General features: G+C 33.7%; 1 protein-coding gene across 1 annotated transcript in view; it reads right to left on the bottom strand.

Annotated features, from left to right (window-relative positions):
- Positions 1-26,121, bottom strand: part of LOC136033972 (probable phospholipid-transporting ATPase IIB) — a 128,812-nt gene that overhangs the window by 10,138 nt on the left and 92,553 nt on the right. The window contains exons 14-18 of the mRNA XM_065715001.1: positions 20,810-20,998; positions 17,799-17,922; positions 17,041-17,184; positions 12,476-12,638; positions 5,276-5,442 (exon numbers count right to left, since the gene is read on the bottom strand). Of these exons, the coding sequence (XP_065571073.1) occupies positions 5,276-5,442; positions 12,476-12,638; positions 17,041-17,184; positions 17,799-17,922; positions 20,810-20,998 (787 nt within the window). The remainder of the gene's footprint in view (positions 1-5,275; positions 5,443-12,475; positions 12,639-17,040; positions 17,185-17,798; positions 17,923-20,809; positions 20,999-26,121) is intronic.

Here is a 26,121-nt window from a genome sequence, read left to right as displayed (position 1 = left end):
GTTTTACGTAGTTAAAAACATATATTTATATCTATCTCTATTCACAGGTGGGACACAGGGACACAGCTACAATGGCGCGTAACTAATATGGCGCGTAACGACTTACGCGCGCGGGGGGGGCTTGGGGGGGCGCGAATCGCCCCACCAACTAGGTGTTGGGTGGCGCGAAGCGCCACCCCAACAGCTATTGTATATATATATATATATATATATATATATATATATATATATATATATATATATATATATATATATATATATATATTCTGATCTTTTTTTCGTTTTTCTTTGTGTTACTCCTCAATTCTTGTATTTAGCAGGGAAATAAAAGTATAATAATAATAACAATAAATTATAATAATAGACAACAGATAACGTAAGTTTTTGCAATCTCTGTGCCCCCTCCCCCTTTCAGAAGGTTCAAGTTAATTACGTATATGTTTCTGTTCAATTTTTTTTATAATATATTTATTAAAAATACTTTAGTATGAATTAGCTCCTCTTTAAGCAAAATAAGTTGTCTGAGCAAAGTAATACCACCCACAAAAAAAAAATTGTAACAGTCATATTGTCACATATCAGTGTATTGCTTAGGCTAGGAAAATGAGGATTCCTACTTATGCCCAATGCGTGGATGTACAATGTTCTATTTCATTTGTTCTATTTAATATACTAGAACTTATTTGTACGTGAACTCGCCTCATGACACAAGCTCTTCAGCTCTCCCAGGCGCTATAATCTGGACGGAAGCTGAATGTTATACAGCTCGGTTTTCAGTGGGGTGTAGCGATATCCGACCATTATTTATCCCATCGACGATGACGCGGTCAAAACCCTCATTCAGCTTCTGGCCCAACTTGACTGTATTGTGTCTAGTCTTTACTTACCCTCTTCGCTTCTTCTTCCAAGCAATCAGGGATTTGCCAGTCAACGCCTCTTTCCTAAGAGCACTATCTGGCCTCCAATATACATAACCAAACCAGTTTAAGCCATGTTTGAAGCCATGTAAACAAGTTTAAGTCATTGATGTCGTTTTTGTGGCAATTTATTCGAATTTTAGTGTTACTGACTCTATCGAAGGGTGAGACTCAGTGAATGTGCCGTAGGCAGGAGTGATCGAACACATTAACGGCGAGAAATACGCCGCTTTCAGAGGCCAAATCAAAGGAATTACCGAGCACACGATTGCCAGGTAAATCTTGAATTTTCATCCTTAAAAGGATATCCCTTTGCCTCCGATGAGGTAGAGTTATGTTTCACAAAGACTACATATTTGAACTTATCAGCGACTCCTAAACGAGTTTTATCACGAGAAATAGTTCATTTTTGCCTACAATCAACACTAAAAGCTTAACGTAGAGAAGAAAAGCACAAGAGTGAAATAAAATAAAAACAAAAAAAAAAAACGATGGCAGCGCATGGAGTTCGGTATTTATCTCGAAAATGGAGATAATTGGAATCCTGCAAAGCTAAAATTTATCATTCTTCACAGTAGATGAAAAGTTTTTATGTGCAAAGTATTTTATTTAGAAGCAAGGTATATTTTAGAAGTCACTAGAAAAGTTACAGAGTAAGAATGAAGTGTAGTGGAGTAGGAAGGTGAAGACTATATCTTATTTATTTGTTTTTGTTCCTTCATCGAGGCCAACTGGCTACGAAATATAAATTGATGCCCATGGTAGCGCAACGGCTTAGACTGGTCAACAGATTGAAGGAGCTGGAGGAGCCAAGGGTCAACCGAATACTTACTTGATTATGGTTGAAGCTCCAAAGGTTGTTTAGCTTCGCTATTTCGATTATTTTTCATTATAAAACATTTTATCGAGTTCTAGCATAAACGTTTGTATCTAAACACCTTAATAATGAAAATAATTAATAGTTCTTATTCAATAGTTTAGATAGAAATTATTAAAAACTTATTCATAAGTTTGATGCAAACTGATGCAAACAATTAGAACAAATCGCAACTCTAGCTAATGGAGAGCAGCCAACTCGATGTGTAAGCTTAATATATAGCCTAAACAACTGAAGACCAACACAAAGTACACAAAATCTTCAGATGAATCAAGAAAATAAGCAGTAAAAGGCAAAAACAGAAAAAGGAAGAGCAGAGAAATAAGAACAGAAATTTCCTACTTTAGGATCAGATAAAATCTTTAAGTGGGAAATGTAATATAGGAGTGAAAATGTATCGTTTTTTTTGCCCAAATAATAAACGAGGCGTCTTTACCATAACCGAAAGGGAATAGGTGAGGTAAAGTGAATCTTTACTAATAATTATTGAAAAAAAACTTTTTCCAAAAAGAAGTTTTTCAAAGGAAAAAAGAGCTACATAAAACCAAAAATGTGCAGAAAACAATTCAAATAACTTTCTTAGCGTAAAATTGTCACAAATCAACATGCCAAACTTAAAAGGAGCAGAAACTAAGCAGAAGAGGGAATTATTTACTGAAAACAATTCTTGTTTTATATTTCTCTTTCACTCTTCTCTTTCTTTCTCTTATATCATATAGTTATAACAAAATTTACCACTCTAGCGAACAAAAACAACAGCTCGATGTGTCCGTTTGATACGTAGAACATAAGATAAAACTAAACCTACCAAGAAATACATCTTCAGACAAAGATAAGAACAAATCATGAAATCTTCAAAATACACTTTTCCATTGACAAACGATTCTTTGGAATCATTTCAGCCATATTAAGTTCCTTTGCAACATAGAGGATCTGGTACCTTAGTGACAATCTGGGTCCTTTCTGTTTCAAGTAGAAGGAAGCGAAGCTCCTTCGAGCGAATAAGAAAAAGTAGAAATTGGGACCCTAACAATAGCCTTACCATGAAAATAGTTTTTGTGGATCGAAGGTTATAACATGGAACTGCTGTTTATAATTCTTTTAGCTTATTCTTTATAATTCTTTGAGATTAAAATAATTCTATAATAAATCTTTATAATTCTTAATAATAAAATAAATATAATAATAAAGTAAATATAATAAATAAATCTATATTATAAAATAAATCTATAATAATTCTTGGAGATTAAAAATACAAAGAAACAAAAAATTGGTTTGGGGTTTGTGACAGAGTTTGACGCTTCGTTAGGCGAGGAATAAAGTAGTCAAGAATTCTCACTGCCTAATTTTTGGGTCATCTGCAGAACAAATTAAATATTATACAAAGTAATTCGAACTAATTAATAAGAATTTACTTTAACGTGACAAAAAATAGCTGTAAAACAATCATTCTCATATAAACTTTTTCTTATTTTAGACTTTTCATAGAAAGATTTTGTCAACTTCATAGTAATTTTCTCTCAAAAATGTTCTTCGTGCTCAACTACAAAGTCAAAAACACGCTCAAATACACAAAAACAACCAAAAATAGGATATAAAAGTCCATCTAATTCAATCCTACAAATTGAAAAAAAAATTTCTACCAAACGACAGATACAAAGTAGTTACTAACCTTTAAACTTATTTGTATCATTAATATTATTTGCATATAATTTCTTAGAACCCTATCATTTAAGGAGCACGTGAAATCGATTTCTAAAATACTGTCGCATAACCTAGGTATGATGCGTAAGTTAAAACATATTTCCCCCCAAATATTTTACGGTTGGTAGATTTTTCCCTTATTCACCCTTATATTTTGTACGTGTGACTCAGGATAATGTTATCCGAGTTTTTTGTGGTGTGGGGAACCGGGAGTCCATGAGGTCGGTGTACAGTGAAATAAATATAATGCCTGCAGCCGGATTGCGTGATTTTTATACTTTGATTTTTATATATAAGTATCATAATGAGGGCCTTCCTGATTGTTTTGCAGGTATATTTTGTGAGAGGTCAGATGTTCACCAACACGATACTCGGATGCGAAGAAATATTGAGGCTCCTAGACTTGCTTCTAGTAGGTCTTCTTTTTCTCTTGTTCATAGAGCTTCCAAGTTCTGGATCAAACTTAGTAAGGATATTAAGGATAATGGTAATTTTAACCAGTTTAAATCTGCTTTACGTGTGGAGTTGCTCGGTAGGTACGCTTTCAAAACAGATTAACTATACTTTCAGTGGGTTGTTTTTCTGTATTTTTTATTGTGTTGTTTTGGGGGTTTTATATTGTAGTGTTTTGTTGTTAATTTTTATGTTGGTTTCGGTAAATGGTCTCATGCTCCATACTCTTTTTTTTAGCACATCCTCGCAAGCTCCGCTTTTGCTGTACTATTATATAAAACTGATTATTTTCAACAAAATTGTTCTACTAATACTACTACTACTACTAGACCAAAATACCTTTCAATTTACAGTTGAAATGGCATGAAAATACAAAAGAAGGGTATAATATTTCAATAAGACATAAGAAATAAGAAATGAGACATAAAATAAAAAATATGATAAAAAAATAAGAAATGAGACTGAAATAAGAAAAAAGCCCTTTATTAACTAATAGTAATAAAATTACAAACACCAAAAACAGGAAGAACAATAGGGAATTTCTTAAGACAGTGGGAAACAAATTAGAATGAATATTTCGTCCCTATAGCCAAGGGCCGTTCTCAGCAATACAAATAAGAAAAAACAACTTCCAAGAGGATAAAATCAATAAAAATAAAATGAGCAGTTTATCAAAACAGTCCCAGCATCCTTACCTCAGCGAAATTCAAGAATGTTGTATATTCGCAAGTTTTACGTAGTTAAAAGCATATACATATATATATATATATATACATATATATATATATATATATATATATATATATATATATATATATATATATATATATATATATATATATATATATATATATATATATATATATATATATATATTCACACGTGGGACACAGGGACACAACTACAATGGCGCGTAACGACTTACGCGCGCGGGGGGGCTGGTGGTGGCGCGAAACGCCCCCACCAACTAGGTGTTGGTGTGGCGCGGCGCCACACCATTAGCTAGTATTATATATATATTATATTATTCTATGTTAATTAATTCATTGATTTTAATTATCAATAATATTAGTTTAATATAAGCATTAATTTAATTAAAGTCCTGATTATTATTAATTTGTTTTTGTTTTATTAAAATATCAATTTTGTTGTAGATCCCGCATGCTCCAATACTATTATGTTATGTTCTCATATATTTTTAACAGTAGCCCTCGGCATTAAAGAAAATAAAAACAAAAAAAGAGGGTGAAAAAAAGACAATACCTCGAAAAAAAGACGAAAAAAAGGTTTGCAATGAAGGTACCAAAGAAAAAAGAGGTTATACCTTGATATATTGATATAAGAACCCAAATAAAGAAGGTTTTGAAGCTTAAAGACCTTCCTTTTGACAAGTCGCGGTAAATCTCTGGATAAGTCATTGCCACTGACGAAGTAACATCTCTGTCAAGAACTAGCGAAAATACTGGCAACATCGTGTAAACTGTACTAAACCTAAAAAGAGGGGGAAAATAACAAAATATACTGAAACACAGAATAATAGGTGCAACCTTGAAGGTTGGATTGGGTAAGGGGATTGACAAGAAAGCCGTCGTTAAATGAATCAGAAAGTGCATTTGTATCTTCAAACTTCGTGTCAAAATCCTTACAAATTATTTGGGGGTTCTCTTGCTCTATTCTACATCCTACAACACTCGAAACAAAATTTAAAAATAATCAATACCAGCCCATTGCGAGGGAAAGTGGGAAATATTCTACAAGACAAAAACATTCAAACAAACAAAATTTATTCAAAATCAATATTTGCCAAAATTTCATATTGACTTCACCTATAAAAAAGAAAATAAAGTGTTTTTTCTGTTAATCTTAGATGTATAAAATACAATCTTATATTATCAGTGTGATTACCAGATGCTACTTATATTACCAAATGCAACCTAGGATACCTCAAAATACCTGCCAATCAAGTTGTTAAGATTAGGAAGCACACAATTTGTTTTGAACTCAGTATAAAATGTATAAACATTTCTCAGGTTACAAGATAACGGAGACTTTTTTTTTGAGCATTTGATTAAACCAAACAAATTCCGTACAGTTTCGCCAAGTTTCATCAGCATCATCCAAGGCAAGTTTGCGTGTGACAACAGCGATTTAAGATTTTCTTCTATAACATTAAAATTTATTTTTATTCTACTAAAAAAAATTACCTTTTGTAAAAAAGAAAGAAATATCGACACGGAAGCCAACATATAAAAAAAAAAACTAAAAACAAGGCGCTTCGCGCCCCCCCCCCCAAGCCCCCCCGCGCGCGTAAGTCGTTACGCCCCATTGTAGTTGTGTCCCTGTGTCCCACCTGTGAATAGATATATATATATATATATATATATATATATATATATATATATATATATATATATATATATATATATATATATATATATGTTTTTAACTACGTAAAACATGCGAATATACAACATTCTTCGCTGTCCCATCGTCTGTGCATATAAATAGATTGTCAGGTTTACTGACTCTTGAACATGCAACATATAATTGTCCATGGGAAAAACAATCCGTATTCAGATCTATACCTCATTATTCTAATGATGTGTCCCTGTATCCCGGTAGTCATTTATATTCCCTGTGTCCCGGTCGTCATTTGTGTCCCGGTATCCCAGTTTGTAATTTCTCTTTGAGTGTCCCGGTCGTCATTTATATTCCCTGTGTCCCAGTGTCCCGGTCGTCATTTGTGTCCCGGTCTGTAATTTCTATTCGAAAACTCCCTGTGTCCCGGTCGTCATTTATATATCCCGCCTGTGCCCCCGGCGTCCCTGTTGTAGTTATGTCCCTATGTCCCGGTCGTCATTTATATTCCCTGTGTCCCGGTCGTGATTTGTGTCCGGGTGTCCCAGTCTGTAATTTCTCTTTGAAGTTCCCGGTCGTCATTTATATTCCCTGTGTCCGGTCGTCATTTGTGTCCCGGTGTCCCGGTATGTAATTCATCAGTTGACAAACATGACGTCAGTCGACAAACAATTTCATGACGCATACAGCTCAATCTTTATAATGACGTCAGTCGACAAACATGACGTCAGTCAACACACAAACATGACGTCACTCGACACACACACACATACACAGACAACTTATTTTTATATATATAGAAGATATATATATATATATATATATATATACTAGCTGTTGGGGTGGCGCTTCGCGCCACCCCAACACCTAGTTGGTGGGGCGCTTCGCGCCCCCCAAGCCCCCCCGCGCGCGTAAGTCGTTACGCGCCATATTAGTTACGCGCCATTGTAGCTGTGTCCCTGTGTCCCACCTGTGAATAGAGATAGATATAAATATATATTTTTAACTACGTAAAACATGCGAATATACAACATTCTTCGCTGTCCCATTGTCTGTGCATATAAATAGCATTTATATTCCCTGTGTCTCGGTCGTCATTTGTGTCCTGGTGTCCCAGTTTGTAATTTCTCTTTGAGTGTCCCGGTCGTCATTTATATTCCCTGTGTCCCAGTGTCCCGGTCGTCATTTGTGTGCCGGTCAGTAATTTCTATTCAAACAATCCCTGTGTCTCAGTCGTCAATTATATATCCCGCCTGTGCCCCCGGCGTCCCCGTTGTAGTTGTGTCTCTGTGTCCCGGTCGTCATTTATATTCCCGGTCGTGATTTGTGTCCGGGTGTCCCAGTCTGTAATTTTTCTTTGAGGTTCCCGTTCGTCATTTATATTCCCTCTTTGTCGGTCGTCATTTGTGTCCCGGTCTGTAATTTATCTTTGAGTGTTTTTTCTTTTTAGTTTTTTACATTTTTCATTTTTTTTTTCTTCTTTATTTTTCAGCGTCACTATGAAGTACATATCGCCGAACCTTTGTTTTTTAACTTAAATCTGGTAGGCATTGATGACCTTATCCAAGTTAAAATCCCAAACCCAATCATCATCGCTATCATTTTCAGTTTTGATATGTTTTGACTCTCGCTTTCCTGGTGGATTTTCATCTAACTGCGCGGTTTTGCGCTCTTTAGCCGCAAGCCTGTTTTCTTGCTGTTCTTGTGATTCCTCGGCACGCTTTCTTTTCTTACTTTCTCTATCAGCTGCAAGCCTGTTTTCTTGCTGTTCTTGTGATTCCTCGGCACGCTTTCTTTTCTTACTTTCTCTATCAGCAGCGTGAACGCATTAACGCATGTCTTAAATACCATTAATGACGTCACCGTCAAAGCAAAAATGACGACAACTAATTTCATGACGTCAGTCAACACAGAAACATGACGTCACCTGATCCACAGACAGACAGACAGACAACTTATTTTTATATATATATATATATATATATATATATATATATATATATATATATATATATATATATATATATATATATATATATATATATATATATATAAAACAATCATAGAGTTTTTAAACGAATTAAACGGGTAAGCAAAAAAATAGAATAAATTACAATGGTAAGAGGAGTTAATGAGATGATTTATTAATTATTTTGGTAATGTAGGGGGGTAAAAATAAAAGTTCTAATAATAAATTCTAAGTACCAGCATAGTTTAGTCATAATTTCCCTCACAAAACTGCTATTTATACTGAAATACCAGAATCACACAGTGAAACTGTCAAATTTTGTCAAGTATGAAAAATAACTTTTAGCCATTAAGTAACCAAAAATAGTGCATTTATGTACATATATAAATTAGAGGGAGGACGACAGGAAGAGGCAGTTAAAACTCAAAAATAATCGTTAAGGCTTCGAGTTTGTTAGCCCAAGACTGTAGCAGTCCACAGAATACCGCTGACGTCACAAAACCCTTAGGCAAATACTCAGGAGGGTCTCTAGGCTGCCCTCTGCCAATATCTAGTATCTACAATTTTTACCTAATCAAAAAAATCGCAAAATAGTTTTTTTTATTCTTAGAACGGGAGAAATAAATGAAGAAAATGAGTTTTAAAGTCGTTTTTCTTCCCAACTCTATCGCTCAGTTTTATGCTGGACGTGGAAGTTCACTTTAGTAGTACTACCAAGTCCATACAATGTTTTGTTGGTATAAAACCAGAGCAACCTGTTTTTAACTTGAACATTCAAGGTCACACCTCAGAAAATATTCCAGGTGGAAAATTCCGACTCTACCATTGCCTTACCATGTCAAGGATAGAAACGATTCATCATTACCTCTAAATTAAACCTTTGTGTATATATTAGGTTTGGCTATCCAAATTACCCTTAGCATGCTTTCATTTGGAAAAAAAAAATTAATCTCTTATCGGTTTCTCGATCACTCCGGAAATGCATAGCACGTGGAAAATAGCCCCCGGATATTTCCTCTGGAACATCTCGACATGCAAAGTTGAGTTGACAAAGAGAATATAAGACAATGAAAAAGAATTTCTTGTAGGAATTCTGTTAAATCCTCCTAGTGTAAAATTTTTCCTGGAAAATTCACCAGGGATAGGAGTGAACATCCCTTCCCTTACCCAGGGGCACTAAAAATCGAGATTTTGATATTTTACTCGATAATTTTCCATACATTTTATACAGTTTTACTTTTTAATTTAACAGAGTTTATTTTTGGTTTGGAGCAGTAGTATTTCATCTATGACTTCCAAACTACTGAAAGAGCGTTTTTAAAAGTATTATATAAAGTAAGTAAAATTCCTAGTACATACCTCCTGGGAAAGCTGAACTCAAGAAATGGGATAAATGATCAACTTCTACCTTTTATAGATTAAATAAAAAAAACAAGTTTTTTCAACTGAAAGTAAGGAGCAACATTAAAACTTAAAATGAACAGGAATTAATACGTATATGAAGGGGGTTGCTTCCTCCTCAACACCTCGCTCTTTACACTAATGTTTTTAGGACTTTTAAAAAATCTTCTTATTGTCCTAATTAATTGTACTTCAGGAGTCGTTCTTACAGAATTGGGACAAAATTCAATTTTTACCGTAAAGACCGAGGTGTTGACGAGGAGGGAACCCCCTTCATATAAGCAATAATTTCTGCTCGATTTAAGTTTTAATGTTGCTCCTTAATTTTAGCTGAAATTTATTTTTTTATTTCATTTCTGATCGTTTTTTAAATAATGTCAGGAAATCTGGCCCCGCCTCCACGGAGAAATATTGTCCCCACGGATATATCCTCCATAAAATTCAATCCCACTGAAAATTTACCCAGGAAAATTACCCTTAACAACTCCACGCGTAAAATTAAGACTGAAAAGAGAAAGCAAGACATATAAAAAAAATCTAGCAAATTCCCCCAATGTATAAATTGCGCAGACAACTCATCCCCCCGTAAACTTCCCTCCCCATGAAAAAAAAACAGAAGAAAATTCGTCCTCCACCCACCTGAAAATGTATGCATACCTCCCAATAATAAAAAGCAAATGTTACAACTTAAAGACTTTTCCCCTGGGGCTGTGGGGGTCATGTTATATCCAAAGGCATAGTTATTGGGCCTTTCAACTATGATGAAAAAATGGCTATCTCAAAATTTTTACCGGACTTTTTGAGAAAAAGTAGCGAGGGGGCCTAGTTGCCCTGCTATCTTTTTGGTCACTTAAAAAGGGTACTAGAACTTTTAATTTCAGTTCGAACGAGCCCTCTCACGATATTGTAGGACCACTGGATCAACGTAATCACTTCTAAAAAAAAATATAAAAAAACACACATCCTTGATCTTTCTTCTGGCAAAAAAAAAAATAACAAAAAACAAAATTCCACAATTTTGCAGATAGGAGCTTGAAACCTCTACAGTATGGTTTCGTGAGCCCTCTCACGATATTGTAGGACCACTGGATCAATGTGATCCCCCCTAAAAATATATATAAAAAACACACATCCTTGATCTTCTTCTGGCAAAAAAAAAATAACAAAAAACAAAATTCCACAATTTTGCAGATAGGAGCTTGAAACCTCTACAGTATGGTTTTCTGATAGTTGAATCTGATGGTGTGATTTTTATTAAGATTTCATCACGTTTAAGCGATGTTTCCCCTTTTTTCGAAAGTAGGGCAAATTTTCTCAGGCTCGTAGCCGTTTATAGGTAAGACTAAACTTAATGAAATTTATATATTAGAAATCATCATAAATAGCCGATCCTTTTGATATATCTATTCGTATAAAAATTCCGTTTTTAGAGTTTTGGTTCCTATTGAGCTGGGTCGCTCCTTATTTACAGTTAGTTACCGCGAAATATTTGAATTGTATCACGAAAGCAACACTGAAAACTTATTTGCCATAAAAAATACTCCCTCAGAACCTAAAATTCCTGGCCTCAGCAATTTATTTTTGTCCCCATTTCTTTGTGTGCATTACTTTAACGTCGATATACTATGTATTTCTAATTGGCAAAACGCAGAAATTAAATTTTTATAAAAATTAGAAAATTGTTTCTAATTTTTTCAAATTGTTTCTTTAAATTAGAAATTGTGATAGTTGTATTTGCTGGTTATAGTTTTTTGTGATTGTTAGTTGTTAGAGATTAATCTGAACTGACAGAAGGCACAAATTCAGTGTTGTGATATTTGTTGTTATAGTGGAAATTGTGATAGTTGCATTTACTCGTTATAGTTGTTACTGTTATTGTTAGTGGTTATTGATTAATTTAGTCGATAGAGGGCACAAATTCAGTATTGTGACGCTTTTGTGACAGCAGAAATTAAGATAGTTGTATTTGCTTGTTACAGTGGTTACTGTTATTGTTGGTTGCTATTGATAAAATTTTATTGACAGAAAAGACAAAATTCAACATTGCAAAAATCTATCTTATTTTATGTTATCTAAATTATATCACGACCATTCATTCAAGAGCGAAACATGAACTAATTGAAACTAATTGTTCGTTCTAATTTTCCTTGATTTAAACACCATTTATGTATTAGCTTGTTCATTCTTTTCTTTCTTGTATTTGCACTAGATTAACTCACTAAATGAGATAGAAAGTGGCTAAAAGTTTTTCGATAACTGACCTTTACTTGTTCAGAAAAATAACTTACAAAATACGGGCTCCTGAAGTGGAGTGACACATTGAATTTAAGATTACAAATATTGTAAGACCAATTTGCTGTTAAGAGTGAGATTGCTTTCCACTGAATGCAGGAAACACATAAAAAACCAGTTGACTTTGGTTTGTTGTTGCAATTAAAAAAACAAACATTTTTAAAGCGCCCCTAAAATGATGAAGTATCCTGGCTAATGCACGAATCAGAAGTTAGTTAAAGATGTTACTGTCAGTTTTTTTTTTTTTTTTTTTTTTTTTTTTAGTTTCAACTGCATTGGAGTACGGTACTATGAAAATGGGATTCCTCCTCTTCAAAGCCGATTAATTTTCTGACAAGAATATTTGAATTAAAACAAATATTTGATTTATTATTCTCATATTATATCTAAAGTCACGTGGCAATTACTAGCTTTATACATGTCCTGAACCTTCACTGAATGATGGCATTGCTGGGATAATCTCCTCGGAGAGATGGCTCCATAAATAAGATATAAGAGACTTACCCAACCATGAGAAATCCTTGATAAAGAGCAATTGAAGCAAAGTAGAAAATGGCTGAAAAGATGGCCTGCATAGTGGATATGATTAATCCTCTGTGTATAACAAATTGAGAAAGTGCCGCTGACCTTTTGTAAGAACGCCTTCCATGAACTAGCAATAAGCGACCTAAAAAAATAAGAAAAAACTATTGGATGGTAATAACAGTAAAATACAGTTACAGGGAAATAAATTGGTGTACTTATATGGTAGCTAGCACCAAAGCTTCTCAGACGACAGGCATAAAAAAAATAAACAACCTTAGCATTTACTCTTTAATGAGGACTCTAAAATAAAAATTTTGCTTTTGTATAAAATAAAATAATAATGCAGTTCATTCCCGCTTTCTAGGGCAATAATGGGAGAAAGGTTGAAATGGCTTGGGCAAGTTCTGCGGAAGGATGATAGATTGCTGAAGGTTGTTCTTTTTGGCCAACCGTCTAGGGCTAAACGGAAAGCAGGTCATCCACGGTTGGGGTGAAAGGATATCATTAGAGAAAGATTTAAGGGAACTGGGAACTTCCTGGGAGGGTGTAAAGAAGGAGGTTTTAAATAGGTTGAGATGGAAGAGTATGCGTAGCTATGTTTGCCTAATACGGCTTGGTGCTGCGATGAGTTGTTAGCAGTATTAGTATTTTACTCTCAATTTATTCTCCACATGAGTGTTTCTCAATGATTCTCAATAATCCTTATTTTGGCCGGGCACTATTATTTTTTTATTCTTCTTATTCTTCTTCGTTTTTGACCAAATAGCTTTGTTCATGACGGATTGCGTTTTCTATTTAAGAAAAACATAAGAAAGTTTGTTACTTAAAGTTAAAGAGCAAAGACCAAAATAAAAAGGATGGAAATTATGCTACATTATAGCGGCAGCCACCCTCCTAAGCCCCCCTCTTTACGCCAAAGTTTACCCATTTTATAGCGATAATCCAGTAACGATTGAAATTATTCAGCTGCCTTTCATTTACACAGTAAAAATTTTCTATTGGTGTCCAATTTAATTTATATCCGTTTTTTAATTTATTAATAGTGAGGAAATTAAAGACTATACAATGATGCATGAACGCGACAAACCACCACTTAGCTTAGGTTTTCATATGCATGAAAACCGGTCAAATCAAATTCGCATATGTACTTCACCGAACATCAGTGCCTAGGCACAATCATTACCTGCCAATTATGATGTGCTTCCTCTTTTACAGGCAGCCGTTATTGGTCCGAAGTGATGATGTCTAAGACTCATTTGAAAAGGGCTTTATGGCTTTATACCTTAGATCAAATACCTACCCCATAATTTTTACACTTAAGAAATTTTGGAAAATTTGGGCCAAATTTATCACTGCAGCACAAAATTGCGTTAAATGGGGTGTAATCTTTTTTGCTACCCGGAGCATAATATTTTTGCCAAAAAGAGGACCATAATTAAAACAATTTACTCGAAGGAGCCTTCTACCTGATTTCTCTATCCACTACTTTCAAGTGATCACAACTACTGTTCCCTACTACCCCCTACTCTGTACAAAAACATAAAAAGTAAATTTTCCCCTTTATATTTAGAGTCTCTACAAATAATAGCAGAGCTGCCATCCCCTCAGCACCCATTACAAAGAATTTATCCATGTATATCTCTTTAAATGAAAACAGATCAGGGGATAAACCTTCTCCCCTGAGATGAATATAAAAGACCTCTAAGGATATGTTATAAAACCTAGGCCATTGTCTGTACTAATCCTTTCTATTATATTGACACCATGTATTTTTGGGGCCAGAAAGCATCCTTTTGTAACCCATGTCCCAAGGGTGTTCAATAGTTAAAACTATTTGGCTATATAACAATTTTAGCTAAATAGGATTTTCGTATTCAATGGACAATTGATTGTTTTTTTTTTATACAAAAATGACCTAAATGATGTGTTTCTGTGTCGCTTTCTCTTTTGCTACTAAAAAAAGGCGCTAGAACTCAAACTACCATTTGAATGAGCCTACTTCTAATTAAGTACAACCACTGGTTAGATATGAAGGGAGAGAAAAACAAACTAGACAAAACAAACAAACCCATATTCGTCAAGAAAAACCGAAAAGACTTGAAATATTTCTTCTAATACTCTTAGACATGTCAATTTGATGAGACTTGTCAATGTCAATCCATGTTTTTGGGGGGTGTTTTTTCCCTGTCTAAAACCGTGAAAAAAAGCACTTCATGGTAATACGACTTGACACATTGATACATAACTGTAAACTTAATTCATTTTGCATTTTCGGAATCGGTAGCAAAAGAAATGATGAGTTTGAATTAAGGAATCCCACTTACATTTATTGTCAAAATTGGGCGCTGGAAACATCTTTAATAACAGTTTTAATAATTTTTTCATCTTCTATTATTCATCTCTTTAACTTTAAATTTTATTAATGTGATTTCTCGCCTGAAATGAAAAAAGTCATGGCAAACTAATTAGACTGGAAAGTCTCCGAGATAAAAATCATCAACCATCTAGCGTTCCCAAGCTAAACCCAAAAATTAATCTTAGAAAAAGAAAAGGAAAAAAGGGAATTCACTAGAATAAAGAGACTGAAACTAAGATGTAAATAGGAAAAAGATATAGAATATTTAGAAATTACATCCAGAAACTGCTCTTTTCAGTTTATTATTAGAATGTCTGAAAAGGGGTTTTCTCTGAAATTATAATCGTTCTTTAAAGAGTTTTTTTTTCCATGGAATTATCCCCTTTTTGAAAGAATAGAAAAACATAGGTACTACATTTAGCAACTTAAATGTGTTTGAATGAGCCTACTTCTACTTTTTTCTTTTTTTATAGTTCAAACCCTTAATACTATTCTGTTTGTAGTGCTAGCAGTCACTGATTCCTCTAAGATCCATATTAGAACACCATGTCCTTGGATCCTATTTCGTTAAATTTCCTACTCAACGTAAGAAATATTAGATTCAAAGCAATGTTAACCAGTTTCTCCGTTATGAATATTATAGACCTTAATAGTCCCAAATACAATCCTTTTGGCACAAAAAAAAAGGATTTTTGAGTCATTATAGTTGAAATCTGTTATGAAATATATCATACTCCTGTCATTTTTCTAATAATTTCAAAGAAGAGGCAAAATGTTATTTATTTCAAGTATGATAAGTTTATATAGATAAAAATACTAAAGAATGGAAAGACGAATAATTGGCTTTATTCATTTTATTACAGCCATTTCATTCTTTTTCAGGCAGTTCTCATACATTTTTGTGAATACTCGATGCTGCAACAAGCTGCCTGAGGCAGACACAGCTACATATGCTCCTCCTCCGTCCCAATCAATTTAAAGTCTCCTTTTTTACACCCACAAAGGAAGTACCCATTTTACTTAAGTCATTCTTTCCTCCCACGCCATTCGAGGATGACCAGTTTTTCTTTTGGTCTTAGAAGATTGGATGACAAAGACAATCTTAGGCAATTTGTCGTCCTTCATACGCAGAACGTGTCCTAGCCATCTCAACCTTTCTCTTATCATAGTTCCAGAAAGCGGGGTTATATCACATTTTTCGTACAGCTTACTGTTTGAGATACGGTCAGTCAGTCAGGTACCCAAACAATCCGTAGGCAACATCTCAAGAAATCATCTAGCAAATCCTCCTTCGGTTTTCTGAGCGCTCATTGTTATTTGGCAATTTGTTTATTTTTTTATTTTTTTTACCAAGAGTAGCACGCCTTTCTTCAACATCGGTATTACGGTCTAGTGCACTTATATATATTAAAAGTAAATTTTATTCATATTAAGGCACTTTTTTATGTTTAAGAAATAATCTTAAAAGTAATAATCTACATTAAACAATGTATTCTTATAAATTAATAATACGCTAAATTTCAAATTAGTGCACTTGTACATAATAAGAATAAACCTACGTCAGGTTAAAGAAGGCAGAAACTGATGCAATTAATAATAACTAAATTGTAAGCTACCAAATTTAATTAATTTAGTAATCTAATTACTAAATTTAGTAACTATACTCTCTTTCGTTGTTTGTGTTAGAGTATCTTCTACATCTACCGTGATGGTGTAGGAGTCGTATGATCCTTCATTAGTCTACTGCAATGAAGTATTTTCAGATCTAAAAAGAGCAGTATATAAATGTAAAAAGAGACAATTGCATAGTATGTCCTTTTCCTCCTACTGTGGGTTCGTCTTTATTCGGATTTTATGTTTTTTGTCCTTAATTTTTGTTTTAGGGGAAGTCTGTTTGTTATGTGTTCCTTCTTCCCTTTTCCTGTTCTAGTATCTCAATTCTTTTCTAGTATAGCGGGTTAGAAATGCATCATAATTGGTATTAATGCACTTACTAACATGACTAAATTGACGAAATGACCAAATATACTAAATAATTAGTATTAACAGCCTAGACTTACTAATATAAAAAAATGACAAAATGACTATATATGGTAAATAATTACTATTAATAAAATTACCAAATGACTAAATTGACTAAAAGAATCTATATATATATAAATAATAAATAATAAAAATAAACGCTTACCAATATGACTAAATTGTGTAAGAGCAAAATCAGAAGCAAGGGCAGCTTGTCTACCCTCCTTTCCCACTATACCTATTCCAGCATCAGCAGCTTGGATCATCGACACATCATTACCGCCATCTCCAATTGCAGCTGTACGTTTACCTTAAAAATTAAGAAAACCCAAACTTGTTTTTAATAAAAACAGAAAATAAATTAAAAAATAATTAGAATACAAAAATTTCTATATCAAACCACGTCTAATTGGCCTTCTATTTCATTTTTTAATTATATGAATTGTTTGTATTAATAACTATAAACAAGGCCTTTTTAATCATTAATAAAACACAAAATAAATTTTAAAAATAGTTAGAATACAAAATTTTTATATTAAAAGATCAGCCTTCTTTTTCATTTTTTAATTATATGAGTTGTTTGTATTAATAAATATAAACAAGGCATTTTCCTAATTAATAGAAAAATACGAAACAAGAATTAAGTATAAATATGTATATTTATTGATCAGGTCTGCTATCAACGCTTTCTCAGGCAGTTTCGTCTTTTCTGATGCCAAGCGATTTCAGCAATGGATAGAATTGAACCTTAGGAAAATTAATTGATTTAGATCACTAATATGTCAGAAATAAAAAATTAATTCAAATGAAACCCCGCCTAATTTCTCTTCTATCTTGTTTCCTAGTTATGTAAATCCCTTGTGAAATATAAACAACGCATTTCTTTAATTAGCAGAAACAAATGGAATAAAAATTAGTACTAACCTGTATATTTCTTAATCAGCTCCACTATCAACGCTTTCTGGGTTGGGGAGCAGCGGCAGCAAACAACACACGGCGAGGCACTGGCTAGTTCTAAGAATTCAAATTCATAGTTGCTCAGACACACCTTAGAAAGAAAAAAGTATATAGTGATTGCAGAAAAAATAAAGCACTTGAAAAGGGAATTGTAACAGCTAACAGTCGTTTTTGTTCCTCTAAAACTACGTTTTGACAGAAATTAAATTTTGTAGCCGAATTGCAGCCGAAAACTTCAGCAGCCGAATTTTAAGTCACTGAAGCTAAATTTTATGTCACAGCAAAAATTTTCGTCGCCAGTTCCGCTGTGTTTGCATAATTCACTCCAGAATATTTTCCAATCAAGTCAATCAAGAGTCACCTCCAATTTTCTTTTTTTTTTTTGAAATAGTTAACAAAACAATTTTTCTCAATATACCAGAGAGGGCAATATACCAAAGAGGGGGAAAATTGAATTTTCGTTTGGGATTGATCATGACTCTCCACAGGTCTACCAATAAGTGCTAACATAGCTTAAAAAAAAAACGGTCAAAAATAGCTGATGGCATGCCACGAGGCTATATATTTTTACACAGTGTGGATAGTAGTAGAAGTGGTAGTAGCACTAATATAATTTATTATAAAACTAAATACAAATAAAAACAAAGTCTACAAGCACCACACAAAAACTTAAGCATATAAGGTTACATTCATAAAAAGATACCTCGAAAACAGTAAAATGATAAGAAAAAAAAGAAAATAAAACGAGATGAAATTATTTTCAGCGGTGAAACCCTCGACCAAGTTAGCCTATATGCAACAATACACAAACATAATTGAGTTCGCAATTATCAGCGTCCTAATACTGGAATATTACCAGATCAATACAATACTCGAGATCGAGACTCTAAAGTCAGTACTGACAGGAATAAACCGTGAAAAATTCGCAACACAGGACTCGACCAAGTGTGGTCTCTTTATCTTATCAACCTTGATTGCATTTTTTCTTTAAAAAAAGTAGGGGGGGGGGGATACAAGCACTCTTTGTGGTACAATTCTGGAGTTTGAGGTTTTTACAACACTTGCCACCATGTTAGGTGGATAGAGATAATGGATAGAAAGATATAACGACTAATCTGATCTTGCTCTACGATTATGTAATTTCCAAGTCTCTGCCAGTTCATAGTTTATTCTTATATTTCTTCACCTAGTTGATGGTTTGTTTTTCATTTAATCCTTGTTTTTCCTTTGTTATTCCCTGTTCTGCTTTTTTTGTCTTTTATATTGAAAATAAACAAATTATTGTCATAATATATTATTTCGTGACCTGGTATCATGAAATACAATGGGTTTATATACTATAAACCAAATGTTAAAAAAGATACACTGAAAAGTCAGAGGGAGATGAGAGCAAGAAAATACAAGGTCTTATATAATTTAGTCACCACCATATGTGACCTACTAGTGATTGTTCTTTTTATGATGCCAAGGGTTTGGAGTGCTTTGGCTACAGCTGTCTGCGTGTGCATAGTAAATTTTAATTCTTTATCAACTATGACCCCCAAGTCTCTCTCCACTTCAGACGAGATGATAGTCTGTCTTGATCCGTCCATCCCTAACATATGATAAGGGCATTTCTCATTTTTCTTTCCAAAATGGATTGTTCGACATGTATTTACATTGAATGCAAGCCTCCACCGAGTTGCTCGCTGGGAAAGAACCCTTAGGTCATTCTGGATAGAGGCTCTCTTATCGGGTGTATCAACAGGTCCAATGAGTTTGGAGTCATCAGAATAAAGACTTATTTAATTTTAGACTGTGGTAGGTGCGTCATTAATATAAACATTGAATAACGTTGGTCCCAAGATGGTCCCCTGGGGCATTAGACTTAATACTTTCACTTCTTCTGAAAAGAATACCTGTCCATTTTTTCGAAATATTTTAACCCTTTGCTTTCTCCCGGAAGAAACTGAAGTACCCACTCTACGATTTAATTATGTATTCCGATTGCAGATAACTTGGTCCTTAGTCGATGGTGACGGTTGATGATAAAGATTTTTCTTTTTTTGTACCGGGAGAGTGGTGGCCTAAAGCCCCAAAAAGTATATCTTTTGGCTCAAGTTTCTAAATCTTCCATGTGAGATCTTTCCACAGAGACAAACACACACCACATAGCCGAACATAAAAAAAGAAACACATAAAGAGAAAGGAAGACTGTTTTCCAACTTTAGTTATTAAGATAGATAATTACTTAAACGAGGCTTTAAACCTACTCACACATCCAATTACATATGTCAAACAACATAGCCACACACATTCAACCGCAAAGAATAATCCATGGACGGGCAGTCGGATCGTCAGTAAGCATAAGTCGTCATAAACCGAACACCGGTAACTAAGTAATAAATAAGATTTCTATATAGGTGTTATGAGCTAGTAGACTAGTTGTAGGCACTGTCTAAGTAATAAAAAGATGAGCCTCTATTAGAGTTTCTGTTTTATTTATCCGTTTGTTGCTAATTATCTGAGCCTGCAGCCACCAAGTCAATTCAAAAAGACAAAAATTAGGAAAGGCGTTGACTTCTAGTTTTTCTCTTTGAAATTGACTTTTTTTTTCAAGTAAGCGACAAAATAACGGTGTGTTAAAGCATGAAAACCACATAATGTCATTTTTTTCTGGGGGGGGGATATTTTCTCCAGTCCCCGTAGATTTTGAAAAATAACTAATTTCAGTATTTTATTGAAAAATGCTCTTTTTACAATTTCCTTGGGAAAAGCTGAAAAAAATACATCAAAATTGCCACCCTAGAATTAAATAAAAAAATTCATGTAAAGATTGGTAATAATTGACAAGAAACACTTCACTAATATGAGTCAGCATCAATTCTTTGGGAAGCTGAAGATATTTGGATCTTTGGATCCCCAATAAACTTTGTGCGTCCTCTCCTTGCACAGTTGGCACATTTAATTGGAGCTTATCTCAATACAGACATACTTACTTCAAGTGACTCTCCTTTGATAACTAAGGCACAATCTTGCTTTCTCCTGAAGTTATTCAACTCTTCATGAGCTTCGGCTCGATTGTTTACATCTGCAAAAACGTGGATATTCTGCGTCCGTGATATCAGTCGCGAACTCTTGGCAATACAAGTGGCAGTCTCAAGTTTATCACCGGTAAGCATCCATATCTGAAATGCAACACATTAAATAGCTAGGACAAAGTCAGAATTCCTACATTAGATTTTTTTAATTTTTACTTTTTTCCCTCAGAAATTAAATGTGCACTAGCCAAAAAACCTGCGGGATGACCAGCATATAAAAATATGTATCTTGTACTTTTTTGAGGGTATAGGGAAGAAAAGTTTTGCCCCCTTTCCTCTACATTCTAAATCCCCTCCTTATATAAAAGGAAATTTTCACTGCATTTTCAACACAAACCTCGAGCCGTGAGACGGAAAAGACCTTACTTACTGAACTACAGATGAAATTCCGACCTTTGAATGAAACCTATTGACTCCATGGAATTCAATATGAGACACAGTCGCTTGTCGTTGGGGATGTTGATACCATAGATGTCATTTTGCGAGTCTCAGCGTCAGCTGACAGTCTCAAAGACAAAGGGCTCATTAGCAAATTTGCCTAGCATCCCAGGGATCTTCCGAAGCAATTTTGGTAAAAATTGATAGGGGATTTTATATTTGTTCACAGTTCGAAAAGCCAGCGTAAAACAAAGAAAGCCTATAATCACTTACTAATTTTAAGCAGAACGCGGTCTATTCAATGTGAACACAGAATAAATAATATGCATCCTGTATAACCAAAGATTTTAAATCATTTATAGTATTCGGTCATAGTTTTGAGATCAGTTATCGGCCAGCTCCATATCACTGACTATCTCTATAAAAACAATTGGTGGTAAGAGAACTGTAAGTAAGAAGCGATGCGGCTTAATAGTAACCAAAGCTTTAAAAAAGGGATATGAATAGATACATATGAAAATCAGCTTATTATGTTGATTCCAACTGCAAGATGTGCTTTCTAAGTAAGGTGCGTTTGAACATAAGTACAAGAGGAAAGATTATTTTTAAAAAAAGTAAATTTATTTTCAGAAAGTGCATGCTTTACTCTATTTTTCGACATAGTTACCAAGTTTTTTGAAACACTTATCATGCCTCTCAACTAAATTTTAAAGTGAAGTTTTTATAAGAATTTGCCAGAGGCTCTTATAACCAAGAGTTCACTGCTGATTTTACGTCCTTATCTTTTCAACGGTTTCCAATGAGATGGCAACCGATTGAACTAGAGAAAAAACATGGGTTTAGCATATCAAGCCAAATCGAGGCAACAGAAAATGGAGTGGAGACACACACACACTTCCCTAAAGATTAGAAGGCCGAACATCCTCTCTCGCAGCGTAAAATTATGACATCGGTGTTTGGGAATAGGCATGGTGCTTTTTGATTGACTTCATGCGACGGAAGAACCACTATCAATTCAGAAGCATACTACCTGACCCCCAGAAAGCTCAGCAAAATGATAAAAAAAAAAGAAAAAAAAAGCTTGGCATGCTGACAAAGGAAATTGTTCTTTTTCATGACAATGAAACGCCACACTGCTGGTCAGACCCACAATTTGTTGAACAATTTTGTCGGGAAAGTTTTAGATCACCCACAACACAGTCCTGGTCATGCGCCGAGTGATAATCATCGGTTTCTCCACCTCAAGAAACCCCTCAGTGGCAAACGTTACAATGATGATGACGACATAAAAACGGAAGTGAATTCCTGGTTAGCAGAATAGGCGGCAAGTTATTATACAGAGGTAACTTTAAAACAAGCTGAGAGGTATGATTAGTGATACAACAATCTTGGCAACTATGCTGTCCAATAGAGTAAGTACTTTTTGAAAATAAATTTCCTTTTTAAAAATAATCATTCGCTGTGTACTTATGATCAAACGAGACCCTACTTAAAAAACATGCATCATACATAAGATTCATCAAGTTTAGTGTTACCTAACAGAAGCTACGAGCCTGAGAATATGTTGCTGATTATTTTAGAAAGAGGGGAAAAACTCCCTAAAAGTCAAGGAGTCTTAATGCAAATTACGGCATCAGATTCAGCGTATCAGAGAACACTAGTGTAGATGTTTCAAGCTCCTATATACAAAAATGTGGAATTTGGCATTTTTAGCCACAAGAAAGATCACGGATGTGAGTTAAAATCACGGATGCGTGTTTTCTTTCTTTTTTCAGGGGTGATCGTATTGAACCAATGATCTTAGAAAATCAAGAGATGACTCATTTGATTAGATATCAAAAGTTCTAGTACACTTTTTAAGTGACCAAAAAGGTTAGATGGTAGCTAGCCGCCCTCCCACGAACTTTTTTCTTCAAAGTCGTCCGATCAAAATTTTGAGACAGCCATTTTGTTCAGCATAGTTGAAAGATTCAATAACTGTCCCTTTGGGGATAATATGACCCCTGAAAGCCCCTGGGGAAATGGCTGTAAGTTAAAAAAAAATTGCCCATTATTTATGTATAATATTTCTCAGCGACTATGGAATTATCCAAAGGAAATTTTACAGGAGAGGAGGGTTTTTTACGTGGGAGGAACTTTTCACAGAGGAGCTTCCCATGACGGGAGAGAATTTTTCATGAAAGCAGAGCCTGATTTACCGGCGTTAGCTGAAAAACAACCAAAAATTTAATACAACAACAAGTTTTTTGAACTGAAAATAAGGAGCGACATTAAAACTCAAAACAAACAGATATTACTCCGTATATGAAAAGGTTGCCTTCTCAATACCTTGCTCAATACGCTAAAGTTTAACTGTTTGTCCCAATTTCTTAAGCAAAGTATTGAGGAGGGACAACCCAACCCCTTTATAAACAAAATAATTTCTTCTCGTTTTGAGTTTTAATGTTGCTCCTTACTTTCAGTTGAAAAAAAAATTATTTTTCCTATTTTACTACATAAGAAGGTCTTCACAAAATAAGACATGTTTGCGCATCAAAATTCGTAAAATGACTATGCAGATAAACTACAGTGAATACTATAACGATGTTCAGAAGTTCTATACGAAAGGTTAAGAATCAGATATACTTCCATTTTTAGGTCACCATCAAAGGAGACTTCCATTATGACTATGTCAGATTTGAGATACAGAAACTAAACCTGTTTTCATTTGGCAAAATATGAAAAAAGCTTGAAAAACAATTCTATAAGCTAATTCGTTGATTAGGTTCATTTTTGAAAGTTTTAGACCTTGGACTTCTGATACATGACTTTTCAAAGTCAACCCAGCCTTATTATTACCGACCGGGCATTGTGTTTGATGACAGGGTAGGGCAGAATTACGATGTACGATTTTCTTTTCTACAGTTGTATTATTTTGAACAAACCTAAAACAGGCATACTAATATCTTCTAAAAACATAAATTTCTATTGCTAGAGTACGTACAAAATCTAAACAATGACTTTAAATGTTTAATCAAAATAAATGTTTACTTGAACTTTTCCATAGAAAATAAACAATGTACAATTCCAAGTGAACAATAAACAGTCTCCAAAATATAATGATAAGTTTACGAAAAGATTTTTGTTTATCAAAATAGATATATACCAAAATGAATTTTCTAATTTTCAAATAAAAATTCTTCAATAATTTTCATTACCACTGGAAAGGTATTTTCTGAGAGGTTAGTTTTATTAAGACTCAATCTTAGAAACTCAATTTTGAAGACAATTTTCATAACCAAATAAAAGAAATAAAAAAAAAAATAATACAGTCAAAGGCATATAGGCTACAGTTTTAAAGCGAAATCGTTTTGGTAGAATTGTTTTTATTTTTAGAATTAAAGTTTTATTCGGATACTGTTTTATTTACAAAAGCGAAATCCTTTAGCATTTATTTTTTATTCTTAATAGTAATATTCTTTATTTTCTCTCTCTAGACGTTTATTAGTCCAAATTGACTTAGGATTGATCTCTCATATATATATATATATATATATATATATATATATATATATATATATATATATATATATATATATATATATATATATATATATATATATATATATATATATATATATATATATATATATATATATATATATATATATATATATATTATGGATATAAATTATTGGACGAGTTTGTGTTATAAGCAGTATCAAATAGAAATCCAGATACTGGAACTGAATTTTATAATATAGTTGTTAATGTTAGATTTTTCATTAGATTCTTCTTGTGGATTTTTCTTGTAGGTGGTCAAGTCTAAATGTGATATGGGAAAGATTATCTTATAAAACGTAAGAACTCCTATGTATGTTTTTTACTTTTCATTAGGTACAATCCCATCGGTACAATACATTAATTTCTATTGCTGGAATACGTTTAAAAAGGCAAAGAAACACATATAATGTAGACTTTACAAGAAAGAATTTGTTAATTTTCATAAGATAAATACGCATTACCTTTTTATGGCAAAAAGGTACCATTTTCTTTGCGGATTGGAGAACCTTTAGAAAACAATTTCGTGGCCAATAAAAATAAATACATATACAGTCTAACACCTACGTATAGTTTCACAACTTTTACTTATGCCATTTTGATTCAACTTAGTTCTGATTGTGTACGGAAAACCTCCAGAATATCAACTTAATATACATATTAAAGGATAAACAATATTTGGAATAGAGTTTTCTCATCTGTTAGTTCCCCCTACTCTCTGTTCTATGGAGTTCTCTGTTCCCTGTTCTATGATTCTAATTAATCTTGTATTTCAGTTGTTTTTGTTTGGGTTTTCTTACAGGTGAGCTTGACTTTCAACTCGTCTCAAATTTCCAAGTTCTTTGTTATAAGCTTTACCATCTTATAAGTTAGCGTTCTTTTTATTGCTTTTTTAAGTATTACATATAGATTTCATGGTATTTTCGAGCATTTTCTATTCTTAATTTTAAATGAAGTTTGGAGCTTGCATTAGTTAGGCAATTTAACCCAACGTCACAATCTTTCGGTAATCTCCTTTAAAGTTAGGACACTACGAAATACTTCTCTGAAATACTTTTGACGGATATTTTCGCACAAAACAATTAGCACAAAAACATGAGTAAAGTGTATCATATTACGGTAGCTCCTTGCTCACCAAGAAAATAAGTACAGAGATAACAAGTACCTGAAATTAATTTTAATGCTCCAATTTTTAAGTCCCCCGTAGTATGGTACAGTTAATAAGTCCCCCGTGTTATCGATTATGAGCAAGCATTTTATTCAGCTGATAGAAGACCTTAAGCGAAGGTCCT

This window comes from Artemia franciscana, chromosome 12, assembly GCF_032884065.1.
Source record: "Artemia franciscana chromosome 12, ASM3288406v1, whole genome shotgun sequence".
NCBI classification, from domain to species: Eukaryota; Metazoa; Arthropoda; class Branchiopoda; order Anostraca; family Artemiidae; genus Artemia; species Artemia franciscana.
The sequence above is the reverse complement of the archived record's forward strand: the minus strand, read 5'-3'. Positions and strand labels throughout refer to the sequence as shown.